The sequence below is a fragment of the Marmota marmota genome, unplaced genomic scaffold (genome assembly GCF_001458135.2).
Source record: "Marmota marmota marmota unplaced genomic scaffold, marMar, whole genome shotgun sequence".
NCBI lineage: Eukaryota > Metazoa > Chordata > Mammalia > Rodentia > Sciuridae > Marmota > Marmota marmota.
In genome coordinates this window covers 6,426,165-6,447,891 of record NW_026000294.1, presented here as the reverse complement: position 1 = coordinate 6,447,891, position 21,727 = coordinate 6,426,165, and the positions used below count along the sequence as shown (strand labels likewise).

The 21,727-nt window shown below is 43.9% G+C and overlaps 2 protein-coding genes across 2 annotated transcripts; both read right to left on the bottom strand.

The window, feature by feature from the left end:
- Positions 1-1,386: 1,386 nt before the first annotated feature.
- Positions 1,387-12,122, bottom strand: LOC125614439 (neurofilament heavy polypeptide-like). The gene is made up of 3 exons (XM_048797235.1): positions 12,102-12,122; positions 11,371-11,488; positions 1,387-4,402 (listed from the first exon to the last, which is right to left on the bottom strand). Exons 1-3 carry the CDS (start codon positions 12,120-12,122, stop codon positions 2,523-2,525), a joined length of 2,019 nt encoding a protein of 672 aa, XP_048653192.1. The 3' UTR covers positions 1,387-2,522.
- Positions 12,123-13,115: 993 nt separating this feature from the next.
- Positions 13,116-17,718, bottom strand: LOC125614438 (rho GTPase-activating protein 20-like). Its single transcript, XM_048797234.1, has 4 exons — positions 17,598-17,718; positions 14,626-14,802; positions 13,925-14,109; positions 13,116-13,376 (listed from the first exon to the last, which is right to left on the bottom strand). The coding sequence occupies exons 1-4, from the start codon at positions 17,716-17,718 to the stop codon at positions 13,116-13,118; spliced, it is 744 nt and encodes a 247-aa protein (XP_048653191.1).
- Positions 17,719-21,727: the final 4,009 nt, after the last annotated feature.

The following is a 21,727-nucleotide window of genomic DNA, read 5'->3' as shown; positions in this document are numbered from 1 at the left end:
AGGAAGACAGTCATCCTCTGTCATAAAAGGAAAGCAGAATCTAGATAGGCAAGCCAGTTCTATCAGGATGATGTTCTATGGTACTCTAGCCCATTCTCAAGCCCTGAGGCCCTGTGTGGCCCATCTTCCCAACCAAGTGCAACTGGAGAGACTCTTTGCCAGCATCCAGCAGTAACAGAAGCAATCTCTGGATTTAGAGTGTACGGGATACTTCCTCTGACCACTTAATGAAGCCTCAAAGATCATTGTGTAGTTGAGCCCCAGGTCTTGTGGGCAATGCTATGAGTCTCTTCTAATATTAGATGAAGGAATCTCAGTACCTTGAGTGGAGTCTGTGGAGATTGCAGAATACCTTTATGCTTAGACTCAGTCAAACTTTAGAAGACCTTAGTAGACAGGTCCATATAACTTTTTAGTGTGGGGGCTGTTATATAATGCTAATTGTAGTAGTCACATGATATAAGAGGCATGGAATTTTTTGTCCCTGTCTAAAAGTTGGTGAAAGGGAGGCTCATTAAAGGCCAAAGAATTGTTCCAGCTTTACAGGAAGTGAGCGAGTGACCTGGAAACCTGACTCTAAGACAAGTTCTATTTATAGAATGCTAAATTGTGTTATTGTTTAGCAAATGTTAAAGATGCTCTTTGATCAGATCTCTTTCTGAATCTGTGAGAATTTTCCACACAATGGAGGACTTGGTAGGGTACCCCAATGACAGCAAAGTTGGAAGGAGTTTGAGGAGTTAAAGCAGAGGTCAGGAGTGGGAAGGAGACTGGGTTATCAATCTTTCTGAGATGAAGGTCTATTCAAGGCCTGGGATCATCCTATGAAGATAAGTTTTTTTTTTTCCATTCCCCATTCTCCCACTGTAGTTATAACTGTATCTTAGCTATGGCCTTCAGCACTGGTAGAAAAGAAACAATTTATCCTATCCTTGTTCACATTCCATTTTGGAGGGCTTCTCTTTGGTTAGAGGTGGGCTGGTGGGCCTGAAATTGGAGCACACGGGGGAAGGCAGCAATTTTTTTACCTATACAGAAAGATAACAAATGATACTCAGGATCCACTAGAGAGTGTACTATAAAACATCTTCCCCACTCCTCAGATAATCTATTTCCTAGGAACCCTCTTCTGTCCACCTCTGTTAGTCTTAAAGATTGACAAAGAGTCCTTAATTCTCTGTATTCTTTATTGAATTATTCTACATTCTCAGGAACGGGTACTGGGATTTCACAGATGCACAAGGTGGTCACAATAAATAAGGTTCAATAGAGCAATACACATACAACTCATTTGATACCATATTAACAACATCTACTATGGGGTTGGGACACAGTGGAAAGTTAGGGTGGTAGTGGTTAACTCTATTTGAGTGGGTAGATAAAAGCTTCACAGTGGAGATAGCATCTGAAAAAGGGAAGATTTATGTTTTTTTTTGTTTGTTTGTTTTTAGAAGAGGAGAAATGGAAGGGTAGTAGTCAGGAACTGGATAAGTGGAGATGTGTATGGATAAAAGATCTGGTATCTTAGAAATTTGAAATGAGGTAGAGGTAAATTTAAAATGGAATTATAAAGGAGTATGAAATTTGCTTCAGCCAATTACAAGTCTAAGGATGATTTAGAGATTGTCTGATGTCAATGGAGACAATGATAACAGAGAAGGGTCTGGTCAGCTAGCAAATAGGCTGTGGCAATTAGTTAGAGGAGAGATAATGAGGACCAGAAAGAAGACTATGAAGTCAGGGAGGAAAGGATTAATATGAGTTATTTTGGAGGTAGCATCAACCATTTGTTTAATAAGGGCAACTGGTGGGGACCCCTGCTGTTAAAATTGTCAAAAGGAGTGCCAATATATCAAAACCCTTGACAGCACTAGTCAGGCTCATTTGGGGGCAGTATGAGGTCCCATTTGTGAAGAGGTGCACCTGTAGGGTTCCTGAGCTAACCTTGGAACCTGAGCTAACTAATAGGAAAGGGTACTTGGATTTGGGGTTAGGAGGAGTTGATTTTTTTTAAGAATAGAAACTAAAAGTCATGCAAATGAATGTAAATCAGAGTAGATTACACTGAAGTCCAGGGTGCATACATGGGAGGGAGGCGTGTTCTGAGTTAAAAGTGATATTGAGGTGACTGATGGGTTTTTAGAGAAGGGGGTCCTCTCTAAAGGGGATGCTTTTGTGTCTTTTCAATTCTCATTCCCTGCATTAGTTTAGCCAAAACATTGAAGGCGATCAACCACTTGGGGAAGAGGATCATAGAAAAGGCCAGAGCACATTCCAGGTGATCACGAAGCATAATCTCAACTTTTCTGGCTTGAGTAGGTGAGGGGTAAGTGAGCAGGTGGATGGAAAATGTGAATGAGGATGTAGGTGGGGCAATTTGGGCAGAAGCAGTCTGGAAGGAAAAGTCTGAGGGTCTAAGAAGATTGAAGTGGGATGATGGGGAGTTATTTAGGCAGTGGTCAGCAGAGTATGGTGGAGTTCACCCCCAATCTACTTATTTTAAGAATAGGCTTTTGTCCCCTCTAAGGATTCTTCGGGTCAGTGGGGGCTTTGGATCGCTTAGAAGGCCACCATCGGGTAGCAGAGCGGAACAGAGCAAACCCTGCTTGCAGGCATCGATTTGTGTTCTCTCTTGCTCTGCTCACCGAACAGGCACCTGAGGGGTCTCCCTGGCCTGTTCCATGTCCCACCTCATCTTGGAAAGTGGAACTTTCTGGTGTCTTGGACCCATCTCCAAGGACATGCTCGGCCTGACCTGAGGGGTAAGAACAATATAGCTGTTTACGTTTTAGTGCCGGCTGGCTTGATTCTTTGGGGCGAACAATAGTTATGGATGGTGAGAGGACAGTGGTGCCTACCACAGCCTGCACATCGGCCACTTCAGGCTGCTCCTCAGTTGGCTTGGACTGTGGCTTGGTTTGCTCACCCAGTTCATACTGTTCCTCATCCTGCTCCTCAGCTGCCTTGGCCTGAGCCTCAATCAGCTCAGCTGGTGCCTGAGCCACTTCAGCATGTAGCTCAGCATGCTCTCCAGCTTGCTCTTCAGCTAACTTGGCTTCTGCCTGGCCCAGCAGGGTCTGTACCTCATCTAGCTCACCCTGAATATTGGATGGCTCCACTTGCTCCTTTGCCTGGTCATCAGTCAGCTCTCCCTTGGCTTGTTCCTCATCTGCTTCCTCTCTGCCTGGTTGGGTCTGCTCCTTTGCTGGGTTGGTCTGTTCCTCCTGTGGCTCAATCTGCTCCTCATGTAGTTCAGCCTGTATCTCAGCCTGCTCTTCATCTGGCTTGGCCTTCTCCTTGGCTAACTGATCCTGCCCTTTAGCTGGTTTGGTCTGTTCTTCAGTTTGTTCATTCACTGCTTCAGCCTGTGCCTCAGCCTCCACCTGAGATGGTAGGGACTGCACCTCAGTGAGTTTGGTTTTCACTTCGGATGGCTCATCTTGTGGTTCTTCCTGTTCATTGCTGGCAGTTTCGGATTGCTCCTGGGCTGGTTCAGCATGCTCCTCAGCTGGTTCAGCATGCTTCTCAGCTAGTTCAGCCTGCAGCATGACCTGTTCCTTAGCTGGTTCCTGAATTGATTCAGCCTGCCCCCCTGTAGGTTCTGCTTGCTTCTCAGAAGGTTCGACTAGCTTCTCAGTAGGTTCTACCTGTGTCTCAGCCTGCCCCTTGGCCTGCTCCTCAGCTGGTTTGGCCTGTGCCTCAGACTGTTCCTCAGCCAGCTGGGTTTGCTTCTCAGCTACTCTGGCCTGCTCCTCAGCTGCTACAGCCTGTGCCTCAGCTTGCACCTTCAGTGGTTCGGACCATAACTTAGTGGGTTCAGCCTGCACACTGGCTGGCTTGGCTTGTGTCTCAGCTGGTTCAGTCAGTGCCAGAGCTTTCTTGGTCTTTGATTTGGGTGTCTGTGCCTGTACCTTAACTGGTTCTGCCAGTGCCAAGGCCAGTTTGACCTTTGCCTTGGGTGATTTGGCCTGTACCTCAGGCAGTTCAGGGAGTGCCACAGCCAGCCTGACTTTTGCTTTAGGTGACTTGGCCTGTACTTCAACTGGTTCAGCTAGTGCCAGGGCCATCTTGGCTTTTACCTTGGCCTTTGCCTTGGCTGGCTGGGTCTTTGACTGGGCAAGTTTTGCCTGAACTTGGGCCAGCATGGCCTTTGCATCAACTTGTTCAACCTGTGCTTCCAAAGACTGGGTTTGTGCACTGGCCTTCTCCTGGGTAAGCTCAATCTGTGCCTCTGTTGGCCTGGCCTGTGTCTTGATTATCTCCTGAGCTGGCTTGTCCTGTGTCTCTACCCAGGTGGGTAAGGCTTCCATTTCAGCCTCCTTTTGGATCTTCTGGGTCTCTGCTTCTTTGTCTTCATCTTCTTGAAGCTGAAGTTCATAAAATCCTTTGATGGTCCTTAGCACTGCAAATGGAGATTCAGACAGGATGAGTTAGTGGCAAGGAACAAGTAGCAGATGGGAAGGAACAGTGAAGCCACATTGACTTGGCCATTCCATACCAAACAAGCTGAAGGAAGACCCTACCTTAGCCCCATAATCTTTGCCACTATTATCCTCATGCTGGAAGCAATAAATGCTTCCCCCTAGACTTTCAGACATTATTAACTTAGCACCCCAAGGTATATCAAAGCTGGAAAAGTATCTGAAAAATACTCCTTGGTGGATCCCAACCCCAGACCCTTTAAGAGATCAGTCAGGGGGCGGGAAGCAATTTCCAATATTGCAATAGGACAAGCGGAAATTGCACATTTGCCCACAATAAGGCTGCACTGCAAACTTCACTCAAATATTGATTCTTTTTTGGCTCAGTAGCACAGGTTATCTCATGCTGATCAGAGGCTCTGACTGGCAGTTATGTGTCTTTGAGTAATGAAAAAGTAGGAAATTGGATTATTAATAAATACAGCCTGTTTGGCAGACAGTCTTCCCAAACATGAGTCCCAGTGGAGGAAAAATGATGATAGGGTTCTGGTTGGTGGAGAGGTTGGGGTCCACATGTGTAAGCCAAACCCTCCCCATTGTAAGGAGAAAATGATAGCGAACAAGGACTGGAATGGTTATGGAATGTGCTTAAGTGTACCCAGAGAGTTAGGCTCACGGCACAGTAAAGCCCCAAACAAGCATTGTCATAAGTCATTCATAGCCAGTGATTTTCTTATTTTTCCCTCCAGGGCTAAGGACTTAACTCAGGCCCTTGTGCATTCTAGGCAGGTACTCTGACACTGAGCTAATCCCCAACCCCAGTCCAGTGATTTTCAACTTGTACAGTACAGCTTCAGAATTTTTTTCCATTGACATTATACATGGGTGCCTATTATAGCAACTCAAAGCAGATTATTGAAATTGAAGACCCTAACTCAGGGAGCCACCTGCTTACCTCCTTCAATCCCTCACTCTGCCTAAGGTATCTCTGAATATCTCCAAGGTTCTGAGAGCATAGTTTAAAGAGCATTAACCCCAGTTCAATCTGGCCTCCCTGATGATAAGACTAGATAGACTCCTAAATCCTAGAGATAGTCATTCCATGCTAGGGACCAAGCTACTAGAACTCAGGTGTCTATCTCCTCAGGTCAGTAGTTTATCTCTTCCATCCCACTGCTTTTCTCTATAGACCATATCTCACCAGAATGAGACCAAGGCCATAGGCAATCTGACTTTGCGGATCCCCAATGGACAGACCAAACTTGGACAGCTAAATAGTGGATCTTAGATGCTACCAGGGTGTGATTGTTCACCTCCTAATCTTCCCACAATGAGAAGGCATAGAGAAAAGGTAACCTTTTCAAAGTTGCCCCGGAGGCAGAAAGTGAAAAACAACAATAACACTTCCTAGTGCAGCTTCTACTCTGTCTCTTGCCACTTACCAGAAATTTCTGAAGCATTCAGAAGCCTCACCCACCTAATCTCCATGGTGTTCTTACTTTTTTTTTTTTTTTACTATTGCGACTAGGTGCTTAAACACTAAGCCATATCCCCAGCCATTTTTTTTATATTTTATTTTGAGACAGGGCTTCACTGAATTGCTAAGGCTGGCTTTGAATGCATGATTCTCCTGCCTCAGCCTCACGAACTACTGGGATTACAGGCATGCAGCCCTGTCCCCAGATGGTGTTCTGCCTTTGTGACTCTCTTTCAGTAATCCTCCAACTATGAGCTTCCTGAGGGTAGGGAAATGTTTCATTTCTACATCCCTGATAGCTGACACATAAATAGGCCTTGTGTGTGTGTGTGTGTGTGTGTGTATGTGTGTGTGTGTGTGTGTGTGTGTGTATGTTGAGGATAGAACCCAGGGCTATACCACTGAGCTACATTGCCAGTCCTATACATAGGTCTTAATACATGATTCCTATCTTGAACTCAATTCTCGTTACCCATATACAGTGGTCACAATGGAGATTATTACCTCAGACTCCCTAAGGAGTGAACTTCAATTCAAAGAGAGGAAAGAGACTTAGGACACACAGTAAATTTAGGATGTTGTCTATATTCTACTCTCCAGATAACACTGGTCTTCTCACAGGATATTAGTTAAGCCTGAGGGATTTCTAGGAACCAGGGGACAAGGCCAGGATACAATGGGAAGAGAAAATAATAAAAGTGCAGAAGTAATGGAGCTTTGGGAAAGGGGATTGAAGCTCAATTTTAGTATGGGCATGGCTGTAGGGGAAGAATGGGTACAGTTGGAAAGGCCCTGTTCTGAAGCCCGAGGCTATGTTTGTACTGTGTGTGTCCTCATGCCCTCTTGTCAGTCTCACATCACATAGTAGGTACCTTGCTAGTGTACCTACTATGTGATGTGAGACTGACAAGAACTTTGCAGAACATGCTTGTCCCAAAAAGATGAATGGCAAGAGCACAATGAATGGTTCAGCAGATACAGAACCACCTAGAGCCCAGATGGCTCTTTGTATTATTAACTCTTGCAATAACCCATAGAAATGGGGTGGAGGGTAGTTTGGATCCAGTTGAATACTTACCTTAGGGTGACAATTGGGGACAAGGTGACCAATGGGGACAGATGGCCTGAGGGTTTAAAACTATTCTTCCAGTAATTTTTAGCTGTTCTTCAGGAATATATGTCATAGAAAGAATGACTTCTTCCTTGGAGGGGAAGGAAGAAGGGCTTACAGGGGCTTATTTGTTTTCTTTTAGGCCCAGAGAAGGCAAGGATTCTTTGTTTTTAGGAAACATAGCACATTTAATTACTAGAATTCTAGCCTTATATCTCTACCCACTTATCGTTTTGATAGTGTGTCTTATACTTTGGATCTCAATTGCACCCTAAAGGCTCATGTGTTATAGGCTTGGTCTGCAATGCAGCAATATTCAGAGGATCGACTCTTGGGAAGAGATTGGACCATGAGAACTCTGACCTCAGAAATGGATTAAAACTTTGATGGGTTCATAGGTGATGGCATTATTAGGAGGTGGTGGAAACTTTATAAGGTAGGGCATAGTTGGAAATTGTAAGTCACTGGGGAGAATATCCTGGAAGGGTATGTTTTCCTTGGCCCCTCCCCCACCCAAGGCCACTATGAGGTGAGAAGCTTTGTTCCATCATTTCCTTTCACCATAATGTACTGCCTCACCAGAGGCCCAGAAATTATGGAGCCAACCAACTGTGGACTGAAAGCTCTGAAGCCATGAGCCAAAATAAATATGATTTTCTCAGGTGTTTTTTTTCAGATGAAAACCAAACTAATACAGTGTGTGAACAATGTTTCTCCTAGGCCTATCTCCTCAATCTCTCCAGCCCTCTGCATCTTCATTCTGGGTCTCCTTTCCACTGCTGGACTCTTACCTAATATTCCTATATATCGCAATAGCTCAGCCTCATGTTCCTAGAAAATAAATGGATGCCCTAGTCTCCTTTTTCGTGTTCTCACACTTGATTGGGCCCAAGGCACCCCTTACAAGAAAGTTTTATGTGAAGAGATTCAATAGGTCTTATGTCTTTTCTTCTATTACTCTCCCATACTATAAGGATCACTTCTTCATCAGCTTTTCTGTCTCCGCATTTACTTATCCAAATCCCTGAACACTCCTTAGTTTTGCTTTTGCAAATGCCCTTCTGGCCTTCCCTTCTACCAGCAGAACAAAAATTAAAAATCGTTTTCCTTCCATCCCACTAAGTTCAAGTACCCCTGGAGAATCTATTGCCCTCTCTGTCAGAAATTTCCAGCTGCAGAAGAGGTCACTTTGTTGTTGCTATGTGATTCTAGCCCCAGAAACTAGAAGGAAAGCAGTGGGAACTCATCAACTTCTGAAATACACCAAAGGGGGAGCTCTATCTCTGGGGTTAAGGTCCCAACTGAGGCAGCATTTCACATCAACCATATATCTCCTTGATCCTTCCTTCCATGACCCTGCTCATCTTCTTTCCTGTCAGACAAAAATTTCCTTGATAAGAACCTCAGGATCAATGAAAGATTTTGGCCACCTGATAACTTAGGATCTCACTTGTACTGGACTGGGTCAAATAACAACTGTCTCCTGACAGGGTTGGGAGGAGGGATAGGCTTAAATAAGAAAAGGCATAAGGACTGGGGATGTGGCTTAATGGTAGAGCAATGTCTAGCATGTGTGAGGCATGGGTTTGATTCCTATCACCTCAAAAGAAGGCAAAAACAGCAAATTGGGGCTGAGGGAACTATAACTCAGTGGTAGACCACTTGTCTAGCAAGTATGGTATCTGTATTTGGTCCCCAGCATTAAAAAAAGGCATAAATGTTGAAAGTACTATTGACCTAGTTTATATAGATGGTAATGTGACAAATGTTGTCATTGATCACTTGGGGTTCAACTGTTTTCTCAGAAGTTTGTGACTTTGTTGAGGGAGTGGTATTGCAGGCTTCAGAGTCCTGGCTTGCCCATAAGAACACTAACACTAACCCACTTGGGAGTGAGTACTTAGTTGTTCAGGGACTCTGAGATGTAGTCTTGACCTTCTCTTTCCTGGGTATCATATAGCATGTTGTCTGGTTTCCTATTTCAAACAATTCTGTTTTGGTTCATTTCTTAAGCATCTCTAGATAATTTTCTGCTATTTTCTAGGAGTTCATCTTGGCTCAAGAAGTGGCTAATCAGGTATGGTGAGGTACCCTGCTTACAGAAATCCCTTCAAGGACATTCTTTAATTTCCTTACTGCTTCTATTTAGTGAATGCTTTTGGGGTGTTCAGCATCTTCTAGTCTGCTATAGTCTTTTCTTTGTCATCATTACTGCCATGTTCAACTTCCTCAGGACACAGTTCTAGATTCACAGGCAGTTATGTCCTGTGGTCAGTAGTGATCACTGGCTTCTCTCAGATGAAATGGTGAGCTTGACAATATTGAAGAGCTATGATACAAAGTGTCATAGATATGTCCAACTCGAAGGAAAGGGTGAGCACTGTCAGAAGTATGAAGTAAGGTGCCTGAGATCATTAAAGAAAGGTGCTCTCCAAGGGGTTAATGAAGAATGAAAAAGGAGTTGAGGGCATTGCAGGTAATCTGGCCATCTCTGAGCTTGTCTAGGCTCTAGGATGGGCCACTTATAGAAAGAGCTGATATCCAGGCTCTTGCCTAGGGGCTTTTGTTGCTAAAACAGGAGCCACAGAAGCGACCATATGGAAGGTGTGTGAGAGTGGCAATCAGAGCTGGAGGAGTAGATCATAGAATTTTGTCAGAATCAGGTATACCTTGCTCAGTGGCCCAGAGGGTATGGCTGTACTAAAGGAGGTTTCAGGTCCTGCCCAGATAACTTAGCAAGCCCCTAATACCACCATCATCTCTGTCTTTGCTGAGGTTCTATATGTGTCCTCCCACCTGTAACAACCTCTGCTTTGTGGCCTAGACCTGCCTCTTAGAGCTAACTGTGTCTCATAAATCTTGAAAAATAATGTGGTCCAGGTCTGTAGAAGGGGGTAAGATATAACAGACACCATGTGGAACAGGAGCATATTCTCTCAGGAGGCAGTGGGACATATACTGGGGACTTACAAGACAGCATTTCCTGGGCTTGGGAACAAAATTTATCATTGATTTGCTATGTGACTTCAGGCTGAAAGCTGTGTGTATCTGTGGGGAGGGTAAGCTAGGAACTGTAAGGAACCTTTTAGTGTATGTCATGAGACGTAGACTTTAACCCCTTGCAGGGCTTTTTGTATCCCAAATTTGTAGATGTGTCTTTTTCAGCAAGACTAAAACTTTGTTCTGAGAATACGGAATACACAAAGATAGAAGTAGAAGTGGAGATGGGAGCCCAAATTCCCACATCATGAGAACACATTTTTTTATTCAGAGTAGCCTCTTCTGAGGAGGCAGTGTGAAAGCAGGGGAAAAAAGATAGCTCTCATTATATTAAGCCCCTGTTAGCAGTCAGCACTCGACTGGCCACTTTACACTCATCGATTTAAAAATCTTCACTCATATATCAGCATGGGTCTCATTTTCCCCATTTCCTAGACAAGGACACTGAGTTTCACTGAGGTCATGCCATTTTCCCAAGTTAACATTGGCAGAAAATTTCGGAGCTGGAATTCAAACCCAGGCCATGTTCTGGAAAGGAACATGGTAATGATTGTCAATCAGGGAAAAATATCAGGAGTTGGCATTAGAGTGTGAGGATGAGACCACAAAGAAGGGAGGCAGTGACTTAAGAAGACAAATTTTCAAACCCTACTCTATTAGGAATGAGTCAAATGGACATGGGACTTAGTGGGTCAGGATATATATATATATATATATATATATATATATATATATATATATATCACACCTTGTGATATATGTGCTCTGTTGGTGTGTGCTTGTGTGGGCACACATATGTTTGAGAAGATGAGCTCCTTAACATTCTCTACCTAGCTGTGAAGAAATGAGAGCTGTTCGTGAAGCCCCACGGATGAACACCAGCTATTGATACCACTCTCACTACTCTTTCAGCATCTCACTACTCCTGTGGCTCCCCATGGAAACACATCAAGATTTTCTGTTTATGCTTCTCCTCTTGTTGGGCCAGTGTCCTTTGGCAAAGTTGAACTTTTTTGCCTGGGTCACAGTCTTTCCCCCTCATTTCCTTTGGCAGTGAAGAAGCAAAACTAGGAGGAATGAAGTAGGACATCTTCTCCACTTCAGACATTCCCTCTATATATCCAGTCATCATTTGATCTCATTTTTTGGTGGTAGTTGTGATTTTCCCCAATTGCCCACATAAGAGAAGCCAAGGCCCAGAAAAGAGAAGGTTTTTTCCCCCGAAGATCACAGAGCTACAGAACTGGGACTGTTAACTCAGTTCTACCCTGCTAGCTCCTAGTCTAGTATTTTTTTCCATCATACCACACATTGAAAACAAAGTTTCCTGGGCCCTGAAGGCTCGGGGGCCACCCTCTTACCAGGTTTATCTTCAGAACAGGTGGCACTTTGAGCCTGGGCTTTCAGTAGCAGTGCAGGGATATCTTCTCCAAAGATTTCAGTAGTATTTTCAATCAGGAACTGAACCAGCTTGGTAACCTGAGAGGAAGAACATGATCAAAGATGGGCATGGATGGGGAGTCCTGTTGTGAGGGGCTGCTTAAGAATTGGTAACTCTCTGCTTCCTACCAATCAAATCCAAGCCTCTTAGCCTAGAGGGCCTTGTACCCCAGGCAAAAAGAACCACCAAAGGAGCTTTCAATAGATGCATGACATTACAGATACTTTTTTTCATTCCCATTTGAGTGACAGGAAAATAAAAACAGAAGTAAAATGACTTATCAAAGGTCTTATAGCGAGTCAGTGCAGTGATTGGCCCATATTGCTATAGAACATTTATTTCTTCATTTTGTCAAATATTCATCAAGAAGTGCCTGCTCTGTGCCTGGTGACAGGTAAGGGTTGAGTAATTCAAAGAAACAAGAAAAGGTTCTTGTCTTCAGGGAATTGATAGTCTGGTGGGGGTACAAAAATATCTCTTTTATTTGGCTACTGTTTTAGACTTTAAAAGTCTTTTTATATCTGTCATCTCTTTCTCCTCCAATGGGCACAAATACAAACCATATTTTAGACGTAAAGGAATTAAGGCTTATTGAGGTCATATATAACTTAGAATTCAAACAACCAGTGAGCAGACATTTCTAAGATTCACCCTAGGCTCTTTACATGACATGGGGTAGGGGGTGTCTATGGATAGAAGAGAGGTTGTTTGTGGGGCCCAATGTGAGGAAGAGTAGTGGACCTCTTACCTTGCTCATATTCTGGCTCTCATCCTCTGGTCTTTTAGGGTTGGGCAACCACAGCAAGTTGGGTGCAACACATAGGGCTAGGTTGAAGGATGTCATCTGGTTCTCCTCAGAGTTGGCCACAATGTGGCTCAGGACTCCAAAGAGGTACTTTAGCAGCAGGCGGTTGCCTTCAGGAAGCTGAGCTACCAGTCTGGATGGGTGGGGAATAACCCAGGAAAGAGAAAGGTCAGTTTAATATATGGGTGGGTCTCTGTGGGGATTGGGAGAGACAGCCACGTAAGGGCTTTTCCCCTTCCCTTAGTGTTTGGTTAATTTTGTAAGAGTACTAACACTAACTGGAGACTTGGAGAATCTTTTTGCCCTCCCATAGGATACAGCAGTAGGAGGGCACTGAACTCCAGAGAAGGGAAATCACTTGTGTAAGGACACAGAGCTGGTTTGGGACAGAGCTTGAAATAGAACCATATATGCTACATAAACAACTCTGGTTGAAGAATATATGAAGTATTGATAACTGATATTCCCTCACCTATTTTCCATTCTTCCTTAATCTGGACAATGGTTTCCATCCCTTTCTTCAAGTCTCAGGCATGGTCTTGGAATCAGGGTCTTACCTCTGGAGAGAATGGACTTTCTGCTGGTTAGTGCGTCCTTGCATTGCTGTCATCCACTGGCTATGCATGCCTGAGGACAGCACGCTGTCAGGAATGTTGCGCAGGAATTCCTGCATGAAATTCACTCATATCAGACATATTTCCTGAACCCAAGCCTATATCCACTAAGAGAACTGATGAATATATGGATAACCTTCTGCCCCCCCCAAGCTGCTTTTTCCTTACAAATGCTAAGCATCCCCACCCTCTGCCACCAGGGGATCTGAGGCTTGGTTTAGTCAATGAAGTTGGCTTTGAGGAGGTTCAGGGCCATGTGCCTGGGGTAGGCATGGGAGTGTTTTGCTTTTTTCCTGACATTCCTTTGAACTTTGGAGCTGACCACATGTCCATAGGCAGACTTACGCTCAAGACAGATGCAGCCACGAACACTGACTCTCCAGCCATGGAAACCTGGGCCCCAGAATTCAGCTTCTCCTTTATTTCCTTGCAAGTCTTGGTGTTGGCTGAGCGACGGAAAATGCCAGCAGTGGTTGGGCCCTCCTTGTATAACAGCATCAACATGTCCTGAGAAGATCCCAAAATATCAATATATGCCTCTCAGTGCCCTCTAACCCACTTCCTAAGATTTCTTGGGGCAGGAGTATATACTTGCCTCCAAATAACCCAGTGTCCCATACATCACCTCTACCTCTAGGGTTCCCTAGCTCAGTCTTTTATTTGCTTCAGAACTCTATCTCATTCATCCTACACAGGTTTCTTAGTCTTAGCTTAACCACATGATCTAAATGGTAACAGGTCAGCCACTGTGATAAAGGATTGTGTGGTGGGCAGGGGGCATGACATTCTACTCAAAGCACATCCTGAAAGCAGTCATCTTCCAAGTCTAAGCACTTGTCTGAGGAGATGTTTATGTTCTACCAGGTCTAGGCAAGTAGCTAAGCCCTTAAACTGGATGTACAGGGATTATGAGTACCCTGTTAGGATGGGATAGACTTACTGTTAGGGAAGATACGTGTAAGGGGGCTGACCCCTGGTCTAAAATAACTCTGAAATCTTAAAAGTCATCTACCCTTATGCCACAACTGTTATAACTGCAACTGAAACTGACTTACCATAATGGGCTTGGGCAGGTGGCCTGTTCGGCAGAGTGTAGACAGCTCTAGGCCAAAGATCTTGTGATCATTCTCTTCCTCTGGTGACTGAACCATGGAGCTTTCTAAGGCTAGGGTAGGGTTTTTCTGCAGAGCCCAGTACAAGAGGGACTTTCTTTTCTTCAAGCTTTTCTTCTCACTAAGTTCTACATGTGAGAAGGTGGGCAAGAGGCATGGTTAGGACACAAAAATTTGTTACTCCCCCAAAAGACATTGGAGCTCTTGTATGGCAGTCAGAGGAACATTGGGAGCAGGGGAACATATAGGAATAGCAACACCAAGGAGAGAAGAACAGGGAGGGTGTGGTCTCACATGAAATTTATTTGGTCTTTGCCTTCAAAGTGCTACCATAAAGCTACTAAAACCCCTAGGAGTTCCTGTGTGATATAAGTATCTTTTATTGTTCACAGTGAGCTCCTTTCAGATCATACCTCTGTTTATGCTAATGAGGTTGCTTACCATGTAGTCCCTAAATGCCTCAGGATGGAGCAAGTCACCAGATAGACCATATGAATATAGGATAAGAGTGTTGGAAATTTCAGCCCCATTCACCAGCAAGTTTGTTTTCTCCCTTCAGAGAGAGACTGAAGCAAAGGGTCCACATATTGTTTCTGGATTATTAGGGGCCATACAGAGACTGACGCCAGAGTCCCAGCCCTTACCTCTCTCTAGTACACTGGGTAGTTCACTCTTGTGCTTCAAGATAAATTTATACTGCTTGTTTTCAGGCACCTGACTCAGAGACGTGGGATCAGGGCAGTCTACATTAGTCCTCAGGGTGGAGTGCTGGGGCACATGTCGCAGGTTGGTTTGGGCAATGCTGTACAAGCTCTCATGACCTGGAAGGGAAGGAATGAGAGACATTTGCATTTTGCTTCAGCAGCTGAGTACCAAGTCCCTGGCAACCCACTTCCTCTTTCTAATGTCTTCCCAACCCTATTCAAATATTGGTGACAGAATTTTCTCTAGGGAAGAAGTTTTGAGGGTTTTCCTTTCTCTTGCCAGCTCTGATCAAGAGTAAGGAGCAACACACATTCATACACTGCTGGTGGGACTGGAATTAGTGCAGCCAATATGGAAAGCAGTATGGAGATTCCTTGGAAAGCTGGGAATGGAACCACCATTTGACCCAGCTATTCCCCTTCTTGGACTATTCCCTAAAGACCTAAAAAGAGCATGCTACAGGGACACTGCTACATCGATGTTCATAGCAGCACAATTCACAATAGCTAGAATGTGGAGCCAAACTAGATGTCCTTCAGTGGATGGATAAAAAAAAAATGTGCCATTTATACACAATGGAATATTATGCAGCACTAAAAATAATAAGATCATGGCATTTGCAGGGATATGGACGGAATTAGAGAAGATTATGCTAAGTGAAGTTAGCCAATCCCAAAAAAACAAATGCCAAATGTCTTCTCTGATATAAGTGGGGGGTGACTCAAAATGGGGTTGGGAGGGAGAGCAAGGGAGGAAGATTACCTCTAGATAGGGAATAGGGGTGGGAGGGAAAGGGAGGGAGAAGGGGAATAGCAAGGATAGTGGAAGGAGGTGGTTATCATTATACAAAATTCATATATAAAGATGTGAATTTGGTGTTAACATACCTTATATACAAACAGAGATTTGGTAAATTGTGGAATAAAGGTGCATTAAGAATTGCAATGCAAAAAAAATATGAATGTAATGCACTCCTCTATTGTGATGTATGTAAGAAATAATAAAAAATAAATTAATTAATTTTAAAAAAAGAATAAGTAGCAGCTACCTGGATAGCTACGTAGGGGACTGCAAAGTTGTGTAAAGACTCATAGGGAAACAGTATTATGACTAATTTGTAGTATCTGTCATGGGCATGGGACCTGGGAACTCATGCTGCCATTCTGGATCTAAGGACCTAAAAAAATATCTTTATAAAGTGAGGTACGAAGGCTATCCTGACCCCCAATTCCCTGTTTAACTAGAAGCATATGTATTAACCTTTCTGGGCCCAAGTTTCCCTTCCAGAATTTTAGAGTTATCAATCAAGAAGTATTGAGTCTTAAGAAATAAATGAGTAGGCCAAGCTATGGTGGTGCCAAGGAGAGAGCACTGAGGACATTTTCATGGGGTCCCATAAAGAAGCTAAAGTAGTTTGGACTATTAGCTTAGAGAATTTTAAGGCAACAGTGTTATATTTTGGATGTTAAATGTCCCCTAAAGACCCATGTGTTTTTTAAAAAATATTTTATTTCTTATTTGTAGTTTGACACAATACCTTTATTTTATTTATTTATTGTTATGTGATGCTGAGGATCAAACCCAGGGCCTTGCACATGCTAGACAAGTGCTCCACCGCTGAGTCATAACCCCAGCCCAAGACCCATGTGTTAAAAGCTTGGTTGGCAGCCTATGGAGTTATCAGGAAGTAGTAAAAACCTTTAGGTCATGGGGCCTAGTGGAAAAAATTAGGTCATTGAGGGTGTACCCCTGGGTCAGATATTGGGATCCTGGCCCCATCCTGTCTCTGTTGTTGCTTCCTGGCTGCTATGTTGTGAACACCTCCTCTGTTACGTGCTCTCACCACTGTTGTACTATTCTAACACAAGCCAAAATGCAATGGAGTAAAGTGAACATGGCTTGCAACTTTTGAAACCATGAGCCCAAATAAGCTTTTTTTCTCTTTATAAGTTGATTATTTCAGATATTTAATACAGTGATAGAAAACTAATTAACACAATTTGTTTATCGTTCTTCTGCCCTGCCTTGGTCTCTCTTTCTTGGACTCTTGGAAATGCTCCAATTGACCAGCATGTAGCTTATTCAAGGAATTTATTGCTAAATCTATACTTTGCCCTTCTTGAATAAAGAAAGAAGTGTCTAGTTCCTCCTTATATCACTCTGCCAGAGATTTAAAAGCATATTCCCTAAGCTCTCTCTCTGTCTCTCTCTCTCTCTCTCTCTCTCTCTCTCTCTCTCTCTCTCTGTGTGTGTGTGTGTGTGTATGTGTTGGTACTAGGGAATGAACCAAGGAGAGCTTTACTAATGAGCTACTACCCCATATATCTCCAGTCCTTTTTGTTTTTTATTTTGAGACAGAATCTCACTAAGTTGATGAGGCTGCCTAAAATTTGAGATCCTCCTCCATTATCCTCCAGAGGAATTGGGAATGCAGGCATTCACAGCCACACCCTGTGTTCTGAAGATCTTTATTTCTGGAGATGGCAACAGTTGTTGCCCCCAGGATAACACAGTTAAATAAATTGTGAAACAGTACATTCTATACTGGTCCCCTTGTCCCACATATTCATATTCATGGCTTCCAAAATCCTCAGATACTGAAACATATATTAAACAACACTACTGGTAAAGAAGTCTTCCAGATGTCTCTCTTCAATCCCTCTTCTAGAGTGTAAACCCATTCACCTTTCACCTGAACTTGGTTTCTTTTAGATTCCCAATGAGTGAACCTCAATTTTCTGTGTATTTCCAGATCCCTCTACAACTCCTTTGACCTTCCCGAGTCCCTGTCTTATGATTCAGCCAGTGAGGCTTGCAGCTAGAAGTACACTGAACACAGACCCCAGGCTTCCAAGATCCTTAAAGCAGGACTGAACTTGGCTTATGCCCTCTTAGAACTCAGGGACCTTACCAATGAGTGGGTAAGACAGAGCTTCCTTTGATGAATTCACCCACAGCAGGAAATCACTGGCTTGGCCCTGAGGAAAGACAAGGGCAAAGCAATGATGTGAAGAGGAGGTTGGCACACACATGTCAGGCTGGCAGAACTCCCCTCTCCTCACCTTCCATAACCTTCATAGGCCCTGGTGGCGCTTGGGAAAAGCAGTCATGTTTTCCCCATATCCTTCCCAACAAATCTCTGCAGACTGCATGGGTCTTCAAAAAGGAAAGGAGCTAGGAATCAGGGATTTGAGGTGAGGCCAGGTACCACTAAAGAAACCAAGGCAAGGTAGGATAGTACTGATAGGGGAGGGGCCAGGGTAAGAGCAGGTACAGGCAAGAACAATACTGAGAGGGAGGAGGCTTGCTAAGTGGGGAGATGGTCTGAGAAAATTTTGAGCTGGGAGGGTCCAGGCAATATTGAAGAACGTTGTCTTAGTTTCCTAACGCTGCTCTAACAAATAACCACAAGCTTGATGGCTTAAAATACTACAAGTATACTCTCTTGGAACTTTCAAAGTCAGAAGTGTGAAATGGTGAAGCAGAGCTATGTTCCTTCTGGAAACTCCAGAGGAGAATCCATTTTCTTGCCTTTTTCAGCTTCTAGAGGATGCCTAAATTGCTTGATTGAAGGTCCCTTCCTTAATCGTCAAAGACAGCAGTGTGGCTTCTTTTAGTTTACTTCTCTTCCTCCCCCACCTGTTTACATCTTCACATCACTTTTTTTTCTGACTTTGACTCTCTTTCCTCCCTACTATAAGGTCCCTTCTGATTATATTTGGCCCACCAAGATAATCCAGGAAAGTCTCCCCATCTCATGATCCTTAACTTAATCACATTTTCAGAGTCCTTTTTCCTATGTAAGCTAACATTTTCACAGGTTCTGGAGATTAGCATGTAGATATCATAGGGAAGCCTTATTCTGTTTACCATGGGGTGGTGTGGCAGTGCCAAGGAGAAGAACCTGATGCAATGCTGAGAGTCAGGGGCGTGACAATGTTGAGGTGAGGGATGAATCTAAAGGAATAAAGGGCAAGGGTATGAGACTAGGGTCTGTGTACTGGCAGCTAGGGATCAGTGGTATGTGGGGGACAGTTACCATTGTTCAGGGGAGATAATATGTCAAATACTGACTGAAGCTTGTGGCTCTTTAATCAGAAATGAACACCACATTGGGTTTTCCCCACCTTTCCCAGGGCTTCCCAGCCTGTGCCCCCATACACATGGTTAATAGGATCAGCAGGCCTAACTACTACTAACTGGGCCCAACCTTTGTCTTGTGCTTTCTGCTAACTTAATTTAATGATGACTTTTTCCCCAGTGGGCTTGGAGGTCCCAGAGTAAGGTCTCCCCGACCTCAAGAGTGGACCCTAGGGTGTTTTACCTTTCCAATTCTGTTTTGTGGAAGCAAATACTAAAATGGATGTACATTCCCTCAGCAGCTGGCAGTGGACAGAAGTGGGTCAGGAGGGTGCTGGGTGGTGTGGGGAAGACCAGCCTGGGACTGAAAATCCATCCTGTGTAATCCGAAAGGGGCTACTCTGCAGACAATCAAAGCTTAACTGTATGTCAAGATACATACTCACATACACACGAGTATATGCAAACAATGCAAATACTGACATGCATGTGCAGTCAGAAATTTGTAAGACAACTACACACATGTTAACTTCCTATATGAATCCTCCCACATACCCCCGTGTGAGTACACACATAAACATGCACACAAGCAAGCATGCATATGTAAAAATTCACAGTTAGGCATTCTATTATGCATGCATTTACACTGACAGGCCAGCACAAAGATCATGCAACTGCATACTTGTTTATACATACATGCACATGCACTAGGAAGGATGCATATATATCCATAAAGAAGTAGGCACATGCACATGCACACGCCCCTCAAACACATACACACACCAGAGCTTCCTACCAGGGTCTGTAAACTGCTTTTGGGCCATGAGAATATAGAGGAAATTGCAGCCTCAGAGACAGGGTTTGGACTTAATCTATCCCTTTCTTACTGGCTTTGGATGCCAACTCCACGCATTACAGGCCTTTCCCAAGATGCAACTCCAATCATGTCACTCTCCTGCTCAAAAAGCAGTGGCTCTTTATTGTCTGGAGGATCAAGTCCAAATTCTTTGACCTTGATATTCAGATGCCCTTCTTGGTCTAGTTATAAAACCTTGCCCTCTCTGGCCTTGCCCCTCAACTCTAGAGCATGTAGCGATACTTTTAATGTACTTGTTGTTCTCCATTTCTACTTTCCATACTTCCTCAATTCTACCCCACTTCTTGGGTGGCTTTCTCTACCCAGAATGCCCTTCCCTGTCTTACTTCCTTGAGAAATTCTCCCTATTGTTCAAGGCTCTGCTCAAATGTCACCAGTTCCAAGAAGTCTCCCTGACCTACCCTCTCTCTTGCTGCTGCTGACTCCCAGCTGAGTGAGCTTTACCTTTCTCAACCTGCCACAACAGTTTATCCGGGCCTCTCTTAGTAGACAGATCTATTTTGATTTTGTTCTGTATTCTGTGTGAACATAGTTTATTTTCCTCACACTCTCTCCAGAAAGGTCCTAAAGAGCACAGACCAGGATCAGAACTGAGCCCTGATTTCTCTATCCACCACCCACCCCAGCCTCTGGCACAATGCCTGGCACATAAGAGGTGCCTGTTGATCATTGGGCCTAATTTACTGAAAGCATTATTTACTTACAGTAAGTCCCAGCTGATACACTGCCCTCCCAATGACTTTCTCGGTGGTCTCAGTGTTGGTCACAGTTATTAGAGTGGTCTGAGTAAACAGAAATGGAAGGAATGGAAGGATTAAGACAAACTCATGAGAGAAAGAATGGTAAGTGCCAGGTCAGTCATGTTAGCAAGCACCACTGTCATGTTCCCCCTAGGACTCTATTGTGGCATGAATTGAGATACCTGGGCCCCCATAGACAAGCCATTGACTGACCTTTCTCATACATAAGGGCCAATGGACTAGGATAGGACAGGGGGGAAACTAGGCCTGGGAAATTTCTAAGGTGGAGAAATCACGAGCTGATAATGGACTTAAAGCAGCTAATCGTCTCCTGAGTGAGGTCTTCCTCTGTTGAGACGTGGCTCAAGATGAAAAGCAGATATTACCATCCCAGAAGTCATACCAATGTCAATCTTCATGAAGGTCAAAATTGAGACTGTTGAGGGGCTGACAGTGTACATGTAGGGCCAACTGGGAGAATTAAGAGTCAGAACTATTGTTAGCCAGTCACGTATTTTCTGATGGCATCTCCACAGCCTCTAATCTCCCTGCCCACCAACCTGCTTTTCCAGGGACACTCACAGGTAAGCAGTCAGTGGAACTTACTGAAGTGAGTTCATCGACCTCCATCAGCAGAATCCTAAGAGTCATGTTCTTTGGAAAAACATTCTGCTTCTGTTCTTGGATGTTACTGTATGGAGAGGTGAGTGAAGGGTGAGGGGAGGTGGATAGGAATGCAGAAAGTAGGATATTAGTCAGCAATGCAGACAAAGGGACACATAAGGCTGGTCAAGGTAGAGGGCTTTGTGGGGAACAATGAACTTCTGTTGCCTCTTAAATCCTACCCATATCACAACTGAAAATCTGTTCTTGGATTACACCTTGACTTCTGTGGATTCTTCTTGGAAAATTCATATCTTTGGGGCAAATATATTGAAGGAATATGTCTCGCTTGTTTCAAAGCAAGTTTCAAAACCTCTTTCAGCAAACATAAGTGGCACATATTGGGTTGGGAGCTGAAGGAAGCTAAGTTGTGGGGTTGAGGTTGTTATGTCTGGTCCCTCAAATCACCACAAATATTGGGAAAACTGCTATTTCCAATATTTGCTCAGTGAAAGCCAGGCCAAAAGATTAACAATGTTTTAATTCATTGTTTATATAAGGGAGGGTGGTGGCTAGTTTCCTTCTGTACAGATACTGTTTAAGAATAAAAGGGACATTGGCTAATGTATAAGGATTTGGATTAGACTTGAGGGTTTGCATCCTAGAAGTAAGGGCTGCTGAACTCTTTATGAGGCTGTGGAATCATCTTTTCTATAGGCCCTAAAGGTATCCACTTCTCTT

Coding starts and splice junctions, on each gene's coding strand:
- LOC125614439 (XM_048797235.1), bottom strand. CDS start 12,122: ATGTCATGTAAAGAGCCTAGG. Junction 11,489..12,101: donor TGTCATGTAAAGAGCCTAGG/GTGAATCTTAGA, acceptor TCTTCCTCTCAG/GTTACCAAGCTGGTTCAGTT. Junction 4,403..11,370: donor CTGTTCTGAAGATAAACCTG/GTAAGAGGGTGG, acceptor CTCCATTTGCAG/TGCTAAGGACCATCAAAGGA.
- LOC125614438 (XM_048797234.1), bottom strand. CDS start 17,718: ATGTGTGTGCCAACCTCCTCTTCACATCATTGCTTTGCCCTTGTCTTT. Junction 14,803..17,597: donor TCTGTCTTACCCACTCATTG/GTAAGGTCCCTG, acceptor CTTCCCTTCCAG/GTCATGAGAGCTTGTACAGC. Junction 14,110..14,625: donor ACCCAGTGTACTAGAGAGAG/GTAAGGGCTGGG, acceptor TCTCACATGTAG/AACTTAGTGAGAAGAAAAGC.